This window comes from Oncorhynchus mykiss, chromosome 12 (genome assembly GCF_057628025.1).
Source record: "Oncorhynchus mykiss isolate SJ-2025 chromosome 12, ASM5762802v1, whole genome shotgun sequence".
In the NCBI taxonomy this organism is placed as follows: Eukaryota; Metazoa; Chordata; class Actinopteri; order Salmoniformes; family Salmonidae; genus Oncorhynchus; species Oncorhynchus mykiss.
Window position 1 is genome coordinate 77,628,192 of NC_143033.1, and position 15,269 is coordinate 77,643,460.

A 15,269-nucleotide genomic window follows, 5' to 3' on the forward strand; every position below is an offset into this window, starting at 1 on the left:
GATGGTGTAGAGAGTGTATGAGTGTAGAGAGATGGTGTAGTGAGTGTATGTGTGTAGAGAGATGGTGTAGAGAGTGTATGAGTGTAGAGAGATGGCGTAGTGAGTGTATGAGTGTAGAGAGATGGCGTAGTGAGTGTATGAGTGTAGAGAGATGGTGTAGAGAGTGTATGAGTGTAGAGAGATGGCGTAGAGAGTGTATGAGTGTAGAGAGATGGTGTAGAGAGTGTATGAGTGTAGAGAGATGGCGTAGTGAGTGTATGAGTGTAGAGAGATGGTATAGAGAGTGTATGAGTGTAGAGAGATGGTGTAGAGAGTGTATGAGTGTAGAGAGATGGCGTAGAGAGTGTATGAGTGTAGAGAGATGGTGTAGAGAGTGTATGAGTGTAGAGAGATGGCGTAGTGAGTGTATGAGTGTAGAGAGATGGTGTAGAGAGTGTATGAGTGTAGAGAGATGGTGTAGAGAGTGTATGAGTGTAGAGAGATGGCGTAGAGAGTGTATGAGTGTAGAGAGATGGCGTAGAGAGTGTATGAGTGTAGAGAGATGGCGAGTGTATGAGTGTAGAGAGATGTGTGAGTGTGTGAGTTGTTGACGGCTGTTACCTTCTCCATGAGCTGACGGAGCTGCCGACTGCGTGGGTCTCGGTTACACATGTTCTGGGCCGGGGCCACCACTGTACAGATACACTTCCCATCTGCATCCTGAGCTGAACTGTAGATCTGCCAGCCCTCCTCTGGGCTAGGATAGATAGCCTGCACGGAGACACAGAGAGGGTGGTGAGTAAGTGATAGAAAGACAGAGGGGGAGAGCGAGAGGGGGAGAGAAGGAGAATGGAATAGAGAGAGATGCCGTAAAGAAAAGTAAGAAGGGGAAAGAAAGGCGAGGATGTAGAGAGAACAAAATAAGGCGTGGGGTGGGGGGGGGGCTTACAAAGTAGAGAAAGGGAAGGATGGATCAAAGGACTGTGTGAGAGGAGAGCTTCTAATAAGTTTGGACACAGAGAGGAAATGGAGCTGTATTGGGATCGATAGCGCTGCTCTTTACCAGAGCACCATGGGAGGGGCTGAAAGGATGGATGTCTCTCTTAATAATCCAATCAGGGGAAGTAGTGTACACACACTCAAGCATTGACATACTGTACAGAAACACACACGTAAGAGACACGCACACACACGCAAACATGGCTTTAGTACAACACACACGCATATGGACACAAACCCCCTCACAGAATACAAAGTCAATTGTAATGAGAGAGAGAAGAGCAATACAATTAAGGACACAAGCCAATCGAAAGTGGAGAGAAAGACGATCAGATTAGAATGGTTTGGGGGACAGACAGGAGGACTGTGTTTGGAGTATAAAGTAGCAGCCACCCTGGGAGCCTCTCTCTCTCTCTCTCTCTTCTCTCTCTCTCTCTCTCTCTCTCTCTCTCTCTCTCTCTCTCTCTCTCTCTCTCTCTCTCTCTTTCTCTCTCTCTTCTCTCTCTCTCTCTCTCTCTCTCTCTCTCTCTCTCTCTCTCTCTCTCTCTCTCTCTCTCTCTCTCTCTCTCTCTCTCTCTCTCTCTCTCTCTCTCTCTCTCTCTCTCTCTCTCTCTCTCTCTCTCTCTCTCTCTCTCTCTCTCTCTCTCTCTCTCTCTCTCTCTCTCTCTCTCTCTCTCTCTCTCTCTCTCTCTCTCTCTCTCTCTCTCTCTCTCTCTCTCTCTCTCTCTCTCTCTCTCTCTCTCTCTCTCTCTCTCTCTCTCATGCTGGAGTGATTCGTCAAGCAGAGTGTTTGTGAGAGCGAATGGAATTTCTTTTCACTCTATTGGGTTTTGGTATGTACATATATATATATATATTGATTAGTTTAGTTGTTTTACGGATATATTGTTTAACTATCACTAAGCACGTATAGGGGTGGTGGGATCTTTGAGCACGTATAGGGGTGGTGGGATCTTTGAGGTTGTTTTTTTCGCGAGGGCACAACCAGCGGGTGGGGCTGGTTGCAATGGCCACTCGCGGAAATGTAGAGTTTGAAAAACTTAGTCGGAGGCATGGAGTAAAAATTCCTGCTGCGGCTGGGTGTTCAGTGGAAGAATGTAGCTTGGCTGTGGGTGCTATCATTGGGTATGATAGCATCAAATCAGCCTCAAGGATGAATAGCGCTGTAGTGATATTCTTAGATTCAATTGAAAAGGTGAATAAGATAGTTGAGAGGGGTGTTGTGTTGCGGGAGACACAGACGCCGGTATTTCCGCTTATGAATCCTGCGAAGAAAGTTATGCTTTCTAACGTGCCACCATTTGTTAGAGATGAAGTGTTAGAGCGAGAGTTATCTCGCCATGGTCAAATCGTATCTACAATAAAGAAGGTTCTTTTTGGATGCAAATCTCCGTTGTTGAAACATGTCGTGTCTCATAGGAGACAAGTGCATATGATTTTAAAGAAGGAAGGAGATGAACTGAATTTAGCGTTTAGTTTTAAGATTGATGGATTTGATTATGTCTTCTATGCATCTACTGAATCAATGAAATGTTTTGGATGTGGAAGAGAGGGGCATTTGGTGCGTAATTGTCCCGAGAATGAACGCGCTGAGCCTGGTAGTAGCTTTAGTGCGGGGTGCAACTAACGTACCACAGCGAAGGGATGAAAATACTACAGGTGTAGGGGAAGAGAGAAGGTGGGCAGATGTGGTTGGAAAAGTAGGAGAGGAAGGCATTGTGGTAGATCAGAACAAAGAGGAGGGAAACAGTAGGTGAGATTGCGACTGCCGTCGCTGAGTTGGTGCTGGAAAATGAAATTGGAGGTCAAGAGGAGATTGAAATAACGGAAAAGGAAGCGGATGTTTTCAAAATACCGAGGAGTAAAAGGAAGAATTTAAGGGGTGGTGAAGGGTCTAATTCTAGAGAAAAGGTAGAGATGGATAAATCAGGTGAAGATGAACAGGTTGTAGAGATGGGGTTTTCTTCTGGGGAGGATAGTGAGAGTGAGTCATCTGACGCGTCACAACAATATAGTGAGATAGATGGGGTGGAAGGGAGGTATGGGATCGAGAAGATACGTCAATTTCTGAAGTTGACAAAAGGGAAGAAATATATGCAGGATTACAATGTAACTGATTTTTTCCCTGAACGTGAATTGTTTATTGAATCAGCAAAGTTTCTGATGTCAAAAATTACAGGGGGAGGTTTGAAAAGCCCTGGAATTGCTAGACTCAAGAAAGTGGTCACGAGAGTAATAAGTGATGCAAATTCTAAAGAAAATGAAAGAGTTCAGTTGCAGTTTTAACTCTGTAAAGAGATGTGGTGGCTGTATCTTCCTCTGTATTTTTTTCTTATCCATGAGCAGTTTTAAGATCTCTTCTTTAAACGTAAATGGGGCAAGAGATGTTAAAAAAAGAGACATGGTGTATGAGTTAATGAGGGGAAAGGGAAGTGACATAATTTTTCTACAAGAAACGCATAGTAATTTGGAAAATGAAGTTATGTGGCAACAGGAGTTGGGGGGGGACAGTGGTGTGTAGTCATAAAAACTCAAAAAGTGGGGGTGTGGTTATCTTGTTCTCAAAAGGGTTTTTGCCTTTGTCATATGAGGTTGAAGAGGTAGTTGAGGGGAGGTTATTAAAAGTTAGAGCAAGGTATGAAAACATCAATATGTGTCTGATAAATGTATATGCCCCAGTGGTGACAGTTGAGAGGGTATGTTTTTTAGAGACATTATCAAATACCATTGAGAAATGTAACAAAGAAGATTATTTGTTTATTGCTGGGGATTTTAACTGCACAGTTAGTGATTTAGATAGAAATCACCAAGAACCTCATATAGCCTCAAGGACGTTTTTAAAACGCCTTATTGTAACAAATGAACTGTGTGATATTTGGCAGAGTCAACATGGAAGAACAAGGCAGTACACCTGGGCGCATGTGAGAGAGAACATCATCTCTATGGCCAGGTTAGATAGGTTTTATGTTTTTGAGCATCAATCTCAGGTCTGTAAATCAAGTGTGATAACTCCAGTGGGATTTTCTGATCATTGTTTAATAACAGAGGTGGTGTTCATTAACGATGTAAAACCTAAAAGCGCATACTGGCATTTTAATATAACTTTATTGAGTGATGCTCACTTCAGGAATTGTTTCAGTTTTTTTGGGAGAGGTGGAGGTCTCAAAAGGCCAGTTTTGTATCCCTTCAACAATGGTGGGATATAGGGAAAATCCAGATTCAACAATTTTGTAATCAATACACGGAGAATGTCACCAAGGATATCACCAGATCAATGAAAGCCCTAGAGATTGAAATAGTGGAACTCATGACGTTGGTTGAGACCACAGGAGATCGAGGCCATACTCAGGCCCTCAAGAGGAGAAAAGCTGCATTGGCAGATCTGCTGGGTATCAGAGCACAGGGGGCATTGGTGAGAAGTAAATTTCAGGGCATATCTGAAATGGATGCCTCATCCAAATTTTTCTTTGGTTTAGAGAAAAAGAATGGACAAAGAAAAATTATTCATTGTCTCAAATCAGCTGTTGGACAAGAGCTCACTAGCCCTAGTGAAATTAGAAAGAGGGCAGTAGAGTTCTATGCTGAGCTCTACAAGTGTGAGTACAAAGAGGACAAAACAGTGACACAGCAGTTCTTTGATGGGCTCCCAAAGGTGCCTGCAGAAGCTCAGGTTGAGCTTGAGCAACCATTGTCTTTGCAGGATTTATACACTGCATTAAATGGCATGGAAAATGGAAGGGCACCAGGCATTGATGGGCTTCCCGTTGACTTTTTTAAGTCTTTTTGGGCTATGTTGGGAGAGGATTGGTTAGAAGTAGCTAATGATAGTTTAACCGGAGGGTTACTACCAATAAGCTGCAGAAGGGCTGTCCTCACCCTACTGCCTAAAAAGGGTGACCTGAGGGAGGTGAAGAACTGGAGGCCGGTGGCTTTATTGTGTACTGATTATAAAATATTGTCAAAGGCTTTGTCCAACAGGCTGAAGGAGGTGATGGGGCAAATCATACATACGGATCAGTCCTACTGTGTTCCTGGCAGGCAGATAGGGGATAACATTTCTCTGATTCGTGATTTTTTGGACGTCTCTAAGGCTATTGGGTTGGATGCTGGTCTAATTTCAATTGATCAGGAAAAGGCATTTGACCGAGTTGAACATCAATATTTATGGCACACGTTTGAGGCGTTTGGGTTCAGCTCTGGTTTTATTGCCATGATAAAGGTGATATATGGTGACATTGAAAGTGTATTGAAAGTTAACGGTGGTTTGAGTGCTCCTTTTAAAGTGTGTAGAGGTATTAGGCAGGGATGTTCTATGTCTGGGATGTTATATGCTATTGCTATAGAGCCACTACTAAATAGCATTAGAAGTCACATTGCAGGGGTGTGCCTTTCAGAGGATATTCCTCCTATTCGTCTTTCAGCCTATGCTGATGATGTAGTTGTGCTAGTGAAAAATCAAGCGGAGGTGGATAGTTTGAGTCTAATGGTTGATCGTTTTAGGGGAATATCCTCTGCAAAGGTAAATTGGGAAAAGAGTTGTGCTTTACAGATTGGAGAATGGTCTGGAGGGATCATGGTTTTGCCAGGGGGCTAGAATGGTGTAAGGGAGGTTTTAAGTATCTTGGAGTGTACCTAGGAGATGAGGGGACTATGGAAAAAAAATTGGAGTGGGGTGGTTGAAATGGTGGAAGGGAGGATGAGGAGATGGCGTTGGTTACTATCTCGTATGTCATATAGGGGGCGCACTATTATAGTTAACAATGTGATTGCCTCTGCACTGTGGCATCGGTTGTCAGTTTTAGAACCACCATCTGGCCTTCTGGCTAAGATACAGGCAATTATTGTGGATTTCTTTTGGGATAAGTATCACTGGGTTCCACAAAGTGTTTTGTATTTGTCAAAAGAGGAGGGGGACAAGGTCTTGTACATCTTGCTAGTAGGGCTGCTGCTTTTCGGTTTCAGTTTATTCAAAGGTTGCTTTATGGACCGGAAAATGTGGTGTGGAGAGGGGTGACAGGTCTTATATTACAGCGGGTTGGAGGATTAGGTTTAAAGAAGGCTTTATTTCTGGTTGATAGTAGCCAGATTTCTAGGGAAGGAGTACCTCCGTTTTACAGAGGCCTTCTCAGAGTGTGGAGCGTAATGAAGGTGTCCAGAAGAACTTCAGCGGAGTCAGTGCATTGGCTGTTGGAGGAACCTCTGGTGTATGGGGCAAGACTGGATTGTACAACTGCAGCTGTTCCACATTTCTCCAAGATTCTGGTGAAGGGGAAAATCATCACCTTAAGACAGTTAATGGCCATGGCTGGGCCCGCCTTAATGGATGGAAGACGGGTGGCAGAACATTTGGGGATGAGGTCGGAAAGGATTGTCGGACAAATGCTGGGGGAGCTGTAGGAAGGCTCTGTCAGCGGAAGAATGGGGTATGCTTAGTAGCCACAAGAAGAAGGTGCAAGATGAAGACGTCTCATTTCCAAAACTAGGGATTACACCAAATATCCCAGAGTCAGAAAGAAAGGCGTTATTGCTGGATTTGAGAGGGTTGGAGGAGGTGGGTTTGGATGAGGTGAATGGGAAGGAATTGTATAGGGGGTGTGTCAAGGTGTTGAATAAAGATAAATTGAAAAATAGAAAAGATACTCCATGGAGGGTAAAATTGGGCATTGATGACAAGGTAAAGCCAGCATGGAGAGCACTGTACAAACCACCGTTACAAAAGGGTACTGGTGATATGCAATGGAGGGTTTTGCATGGCATCATTGCAGTTAATGCTTTTGTATCTGTTATTAACTCAGATGTTAGAGATGGATGTCCTTTTTGTAATATAAGAGAAACCATTTTTCACTGTTTTATGGAGTGTGAGAGGATAAAACCTCTATTGGAAATGCTGGAATCTTTGTTTAAAGCAGTAGGGGAGTTTTTCAATAACACTGTTTTTATTTTGGGGTTTCAATATAGTAAACAACAGAAAAGAAAATGTCAAATGTTAAATTTTATTTTGGGACAAGCTAAGATGTCAATTTTTCTGAGTAGGAAACATAAGATAGAAACGGGATATGGGCAGGATGTAAGATGTGTTTTTAAAGGTTTAGTGAAAGCAAGAATAAAAGTAGATTTTGAGTTCTTTTCAGCTGTAAAAGATCTCCTATTATTTGAGGAGAAGTGGCCTACGAAAGAGCGCTTTGTTTTGTAGAGGAGGGGAAATTATTTTTTGCTGCTGAAATAAGTTGAATGTATATGTTATGTATTTATTTTTAGGAATAACATTTGTTGTTTCATTTCTGAAAAGGCAGTGTGTCATTATTTATGTTAACACTTGAGTAAAAAATAAAGGTTTTATAAAAACTCTAGGGCAACAGTGTCTAGATGTAATTCGTATTTGTGGTCCTGGCGACTGGACGTTTTTTGGAACACCATTATTTTGGTCTTACTGAGATTTACTGTCAGGGCCCAGGTCTGACAGAATCGGTGCAGAAGATCTAGGTGCTGCTGTAGGCCCTCCTTGGTTGGTGACAGAAGCACCAGATCATCAGCAAACAGTAGACATTTGACTTCGGATTCTAGTAGGGTGAGGCCGGATGCTGCAGACTTTTCTAGTCTCTCTCTCTCTCTCTCTCTCTCTCTCTCTCTCTCTCTCTCTCTCTCTCTCTCTCTCTCTCTCTCTCTCTCTCTCTCTCTCTCTCTCTCTCTCTCTCTCTCTCTCTCTCTCTCTCTCTCTCTCTCTCTCTCTCTCTCTCTCTCTCCTCTCTCTCTCTCTCTCTCTCTCCTCTCTCTCTCTCTCTCTCTCTCTCTCTCTCTCTCTCTCTCTCTCTCTCTCTCTCTCTCTCTCTCTCTCTCTCTCTCTCTCTCTCTCTCTCTCTCTCTCTCTCTCTCTCTCTCTCTCTCTCTCTCTCTCTCTCTCTCTCTCTCTCTCTCTCTCTCTCTCTCTCTCTCTCTCTCTCAATGATGACAGAAACATGATGGCAAACGGCATCAAGCAACATGACTTCTGATAAGTATTGTTACACATCATTTTTCAGGTGCTTTGGGTGTCAATGTTATTCAAATAGGCAGTCATGTCTTTCTGTCACAGTGGCCTGTCTAGCCAGTTATTGTGAGAAATATTCCTGTCTGTACTCTTTATTATTCCACCTTTACATCATCAAGTTGCACAGAGTTTCCTGCAGCTCAACTCTCTATTCTGTAGTCTGAGGCTAATCTCTCTCTCTCTCTCCCCTCTCTTTTCCCTTCCCTTCTCTCTGTCAGCGGCCTAAATGAGAAGTGGGGTGGAGTATGTGTGTGTCTGATCAGTCTGAGACACAGAGAGGAGAACGGATGGGATGTTGGGCGATTAGGCCTGTCTCGCAGTCGCCGTTCCAATTCCTCCCAAAGGTGTTTGATGGGGTTGAGGTCAGGGCTCTGTGCAGGCAAGTCAAGTTTCTCCACACTGATCTCGACAAATAATTTCTGTATGGAGCTCGCTTTGAGCACAGCGGAAACAGGAAAGAGCCTTCCCAAACTGCTGCCACAAAGTTGGAAGCACAGAATGGTCTAGAATGTCATTGTATGCTGTAGCGTTAATATTTCCCTTCACCGGAACTGAGGGGCCTAGACCAAACCATGAAAAACAGTCAAAGACCAGTATTCCTCCTCCACCAAACTTTACAGTTGGCACTTGTGTATGTCTGCCAGATGGTGAAGCGTGATTCATCACTCCAGAGAACGCGTTTCCACTGCTCCAGAGTCCAGTGACGGCAAGTTTGGAACTCAGTAGTGAGTGTTGAAACCGAGGACAGACGATTTTTACCCGCTTCAGCACTTGGCGGTCCCTTTCTGTGAGCTTGTGTGGCCTACCACTTCGCAGCTAAGCCATTGTTGCTCCTAGATGTTTCAACTTCACAATAACAGCACTTGACCGGGGCAGCTATAGCAGGGTAGAAATTTGACGAACTGACTTGTTGGAAAGGTGGAATCCAATGACGGTGCCACGTTGAAAGTCACTGAGCTCTTCAGTAAGGCCATTCTACTGCCAATGTTTGAATATGGAGATTGCATGGCTGTGTGTTCGATTTCATACACCTGTCAGCAACGAGTGTGGCTGAAATAGCCGAATCCACTAATTTGAAGGGGTGTCCACATACTGACTACACCGGCCACTAGAGTGCATCCTCCATCATGCGCATGTTGATTTTGTCCATCCACATCTTACAAAATCATGTTTCTTTACTCCGACTATTAACACTAGAAAAGCTGGGCATCTAGCAATCCCGTTCTGAGACAATACATTCTAACATATAATAAATACATTTCATTTATGCTATTGCAAAAAATTATCACTTTTTTGTTAGTTATCTATGATTAATATCTCCTCATTCATCGTTCAAATACCCAGGTGGGGTTGGATGCTCCTGGACACCAATGAGTAGAATGGAGAGGCTGGACATTAAGTGTCTCAAATAGAGCCAAGATCTAGTTTAGCGCTTGGCTACACAGACAATACACACGTTCACGGCCCGAGTGGTGTGGCTGAAATGACTGAATAACATGCAGGTGCACATTCATTTTGCACCACTTGCGCACGCAACGTGGCCGGTGTGGTTTGCATGTTACTGATCCGTTCCTATTTTCAGTATTCCTCTGCCTAAATGTCAGATCAATTACAGGGCTGGGAATTTCCAGCGGAAATCGCGAAACGATATTATCACGATACTTAGGTGCCGATTCGATATATATTGTGATTCTCTCGATTCTGTATGAGTTGCAATTTGATACTGTGATTTTATTGTGTTTCGATGTTCCAAACATATTGCTCACCACATGTCTTCTGCAGAGGGACAAGAGAGAGCCAGGAGAAAACGAGTTTTGATCAGTCATGGAAATAAAAGTGCAGTAAACAAATTGGCTCCCCGTTTAAAAAGATGATAGAGAAATACTGGAGTTTGGTGCAGGTACAGCCAATTAGCGCAAAAAACTACTGCGATATTGTCAAAATAATATGTCTGAATAAATATCCCGATATGTAACTGTATCTATTTTGCCCCGTCACTAGCATTAACACTACAAAGCAAAGTTTCCCCTCACTAAAAATGTATTTAAAGTAGGCCAATACTAACAAGCAAATATCTCGATATGAAACTGTGTCCATTTTTCCCCGTCACGAGTCATTAACACTACAAAGCAATATGCAAAACATTAGGCGCAGTAATATTACACGCAGCACATGATGCAGCCTACCATACATGCTCCAGCTGTATATAATCAACCTAATGATCATGGAACGAATATGCAAGACATCTGGGGCAGCAACACATGTACAACACATGCTCCACCATTGCCCTCATATCCTCTTATCGTCACATCTTCACACATACGGTGACTGTGTTCTCCAGCCAATTCACTGGTGCTGAGAAGGTTCGTGCAGAGTGAGACATCTCCTGTTCATTAATGTTTCATAACACTGACTTTGAAATGAAGAGCTTATTAAAATCAGACCCAATTTCATTACTTCTGGAAGTAATTTCCCTCATCCCCCCTAATGGCAGAGGAGGGAGCAGAGGAGAGGAGGAGGAAACTGGGGGTAGAGGTGCAGCTGCACTAATTTGTCTGGCAGCTTCCGGGGCACAGATACTGTCGATATACGTGTAGACACACACACACAGGAGATGCAGATCTATATCCATGTAAACATCAGCCCCCATAAGCAGCAGTAGTGGTGTGTAGGAGTCTGATCAAAGTGAGTTGACATTTTGTTACACAACACCCACTTATTTATGTAAATATGATTGTTATTAAATTCCCTCTCCCGGGACGAGAACAGGCACATTTACAATGGTTCATCTAGCATCTGTACACACAGTACACACTCACACCATGCATGCTCCCAGCCTCTCATTAGCATTGTAACAGCAATCTCCTGAGCATCAAGGGAAAAGCTATATGCTTCAAATCCCAAGCTTGAATAGTATCTGACTGACTGAGACAGACGGACAGACAGGGAGTTGAATGGAGAACTGTGTATGTAGTACAACATGTATGTTAACATAGGCTTCATGATAAAAGAGCTCTGAATCTACTGAACATTCAGCAAGGTTTAAAGAGGCAGCAAAGCAAGTCCTGACTATAATCCTATTTTGCCACAGTCGACACAGTCACAGACAGATCCAGAAGGGTGTTTGAGGAGAGGAGGGAGGTGCTGCTGGTGTCCCAGAAATGGCTCCATTAGGAACTGCAGATGACATAGAATATGTAAAGCGGCTGATTTGGGAATGTCACAGTCAATGCTGCCATGCGAAAGCCCATTAAGGAGATGACAGTGGTAATAAAAACAGCGGGGGATGGGGGATTACAAATCAAATGGGTCTTAGTCACTAAAATGAAAATTACATTGCTCTTAAGACGTCTGACCTGCCCCCTCCACATGAATCATTTCTAGGATCTCTCCTCTCTCTCTGGGTGGCTCTATTAGACCTGGGTTCAAATAGTATTGGTTTTCTTTTGAATGCTTCAACTGTGCTTGATTAAGCTCGTCTGGCATAATGGAACCAATGGAGAAGGCCCAAAAGTGCAAATCCCTCCCATCTGGAACTCCAGACAGGCTCAATTAAATACTCAAAGTATTTGAAAGGAAACCAATACAATTTGAACCCGGGTCTGCCACACCACCACAGCACACCATTCTCACCCCACCAGCCATCCTGCCATGCTAGATTGACAGAGAGATACTTAGACAGAGAGTGAAGGAGGTAGAGAGGGACATGCGGTTAAAAAAAGGCTGACAGAGAAAATAGGAAAAGGGTCTAATTTCAGTGAGAGGGAAGCAATTTCCTCTAGCTGCTGAGCCTGTGGCTTGACTCTATCTCTGTCTCTATCTCTGCACAGTCAGAAGAGTGAGTGACACATTCAGCACCATACCTGCTGGTGTTGGGGAAGAGGAGAGGTGAGATGAGGAGAGGAGAGAAGGCTGAATTCTTTGTGGCCATCACTGAGCTTATTCATCATTGAACTTTGGTGATTGTGTTGCTTTCTAACCTCTAAACATTGTCCTAAAGAGAAACAGTTAGCAGAGTTTAGATTGAGATTGAACACTAGGAGCTGAGTAGAAAACAGACCATGACCAATGAGGAGATTGGTTACTTATTTGGCATTGATTACCTATGATCAATCTTTGATCACAGACTGATCAATTGAGAACTCAACAGACCTGTGGGTGATGTCACAGTGTCTCTATCAAGGTGACCCAATCTCCTGCAGTAGCACCACCCCGCCACTGGCATCTCTACCTCCTCAAAACTCGACTAAATTCAGCAAAAAAAGAAACATCCCTTTCTCAGGACCCTGTCTTTCAAAGATACTTCGTAAAAATCCAAATAACTTCACGGATCTTCATTATAGAGGTGTTGCAGGAATTTAATTCCTCTGTTTTAATACCCAATTAAAATTAAACACTCTGTCAATTGATAAGAATTTGTATGACCCTTATTTTATAGAAATGGACAGAGCCGGTCTTAAGGTCAAATAGCAGCCTTTATTCTCGAGAGTACTGAATAAGATACAGCTTACCACAGGTTATAAACTGAAAATGACGTCATTAGTTTCAGCACCAACCCGTGCCATCTCCGTTCCAGTACAAAGGCTCCTTCCCACATCCGTCTCACTACCAATTTAATATAATTTATGGCCGAGCCAAGGTTTTCCGGTGTAGATAAGCATTCTAGCCAGTCTGAAGATTTAGTTCATTCATTCCTACCAAGGAACAGACCGTCATTGTTCTAATCCTTGATTCATTCACACACATTATATTCAGTACTAAGATTAAGAAAGAAAATTCATACATATACAGGAACATAATAGTATTCTGATTAGTACATATACAGTAACATAATAGTATTCTGATTAGTCAGTCCTGATTGAAATGTATACATAATTAGTCATCATTGATAAAAAGTTCCTTAACAAGAGGGTTTAAACACTGTTTCCCATGCTTGTTTAATGAACCATAAACAATTAACGAACATGCACCTGTGGAACGGTCATTAAGACACTAACCGCTTACAGACGGTAGGCAATTAAGGTTACAGTTATGAAAATGTAGGACACTAAAGAGGCCTTTGTACTGTTTCTTAAAAACACCAAAAGAAAGATGCCCAGGGTCCCTGCTCATCTGTGTGAACGTGCATTAGGCATGCTGCAAGGAGGCATGAATACTGGAGATGTTGCCAGGGCAATGAATTGCAATGTCCATACTGTGAGACGCATAAGACAGCACTACAGGGAGAAAGGACAGACAGCTGTTCGTCCTCGCAGTGGCAGACCACGTGTAACAACACCTGCACAGGATTGGTACATCCAAACATCACACCTGTGGGACAAGTACAGGATGGCAACAACACCTGCACAGGATCGGTACATCCGAACATCACACCTGCGGGACAGGTACAGGATGGCAACAACAACTGCCCGAGTTACACCAGGAATGCACAATCCCTCCATCAGTGCTCAGACTGTCCGCAATAGGCTGAGAGAGGCCGGACAGACAGCTTGTAGGCCTGTTGTAAGGCATGTCCTCACTAGACATTACCGGCAACAACGTCGCCTATGGGCACAAACCCATCGTCGCTGGACCAGACAGGACCGGCCAAAAGTGCTCTTCTCTGACAGTCGCAGTTTGGTCGGATTCGTGTTTATCATCGAAGGAATGAGCGTTACACCGAGGCCTGTACTCTGGAGCGGGATCGATTTGGAGGTGGAGGGTCCGTCATGGTCTGGGGCGGTGTGTCACAGCATGATCGGACTGAGCTTGTTGTCATTGCAGGCAATCTCAATGCAGTGCGTTACAGGGAAGACATCCTCCTCCCTCACGTGGTACCCTTCTTGCAGGCTCATCCTGACATGACCCTCCAGCATGACAATGCCACCAGCCATACTGCTCGTTCTGTGTGATTTCCTGCAAGACAGGAATGTCAGTGTTCTGCCATGGCCAGCGAAGAGCCCGGATCTCAATCCCTTTGAGCACGTCTGGGACCTGTTGGACCAGAGGGTGAGGGCTAGGGCCATTCCCACCTGAAATGTCCGGTAAATTGCAGGTGCCTTGGTGGGAGAGTAGGGTAACATCTCACAGCAAGAACTGGCACATCTGGTGCAGTCCATGAGGAGGAGATGCACTGCAGTACTTAATGCAGCTGGTGGCCACATCAGATACTGACTGTTACTTTTGATTTTGACCTCCCTTTGTTCAGGGACACATTTTTCCATTTCTGTTAGTCACATGTCTGTGAACTTGTTCAGTTTATGTCTCAGTTGTTGAATCTTGTTATGTTCATACAAATATTCACGTATGTTAAGTTTGCTGAAAATAAAAGCAGTTGACAATGAGAAGATGTTTCTTTTTTTGCTAAGTTTATATCTCAACAGCTATCCACCGCCTCACCGATCAGCCCACAGTCAGCCTCATTATCAGTCGAGCCCCAATGAGCTAACTACAGTGGAGATTAACCAATTAGGTGTTAGCGGCTGGGCTACGCTGAGCTACGCTGCGGGCTCAAGCCTGCAGGATTGACTTCCTCCAGTGTTTCATTAGGCCGACCCTGGAGCGGAGCAGAGCAGAGCTGAGCAGAGCGCTGTAAAGCCGGCATAAATTAGATTATAAATCAGCAGCTCCCCACTTTACGAGCGTGACGGGAAGTCTATTACAACTTTCATAAGAGGAAGAGAGAGATTGCGTCTGAGAGAAGGGCAAGAGGGGATAAAAAAAGGGGTCTGAGAGAGGAATTTGAAGAAGAGAGACAGCGAGTCAGAGAGGGAGATGAAGGACAGATAAAAGAAAGAATAGGGGTCTCCAAGCCTGGAGTACAGTAGTCTTCTATTTGAGGGAAAGTGAGCGGTGAGTGTGTCTCTGCAACGTGATGTAGCCTGCTTGGTGTTTCCGTCTTTAGCCGCTGCCTGCCCAGCGATGCCCACAGCCAGGCAGGAAACATCTGTCTCTATCTGCTGGGTTACAAACACTCCAGCTCCACTCCACTCTGTTATGCATAATTATGTCATGGCCAAAAGATCACCTGAACCACTCAATCATTACCGGACTGCCATGATGAGCTGCTACCACACACACACACACACACACACACACACACACACCTGAAATGACCAGTAGTCCCACAACCCCTGAATGCACACAGGCCAGCTGCTGGTCTTAAGTATAACTCAATGAAGAATCACACAATCACAGCAACACAGCAGCAGCAGGGCCCCTGGTCTCCCCATGCAGTCCAGAGTAAAACTGATTACCACAATCAGCACAGCATGGCTACTGGTCA

General features: G+C 44.0%; 1 protein-coding gene across 2 annotated transcripts in view; it reads right to left on the reverse strand.

Moving 5' to 3' along the window:
• olfm2a (olfactomedin 2a) overlaps positions 1-15,269 on the reverse strand; it is a 99,869-nt gene that overhangs the window by 22,364 nt on the left and 62,236 nt on the right. For both annotated transcript variants that reach the window (XM_021625227.3, XM_036938395.2), the window contains exon 2: positions 601-750. In XM_021625227.3, coding sequence (XP_021480902.1) covers positions 601-750 — 150 coding nt within the window. The remainder of the gene's footprint in view (positions 1-600; positions 751-15,269) is intronic.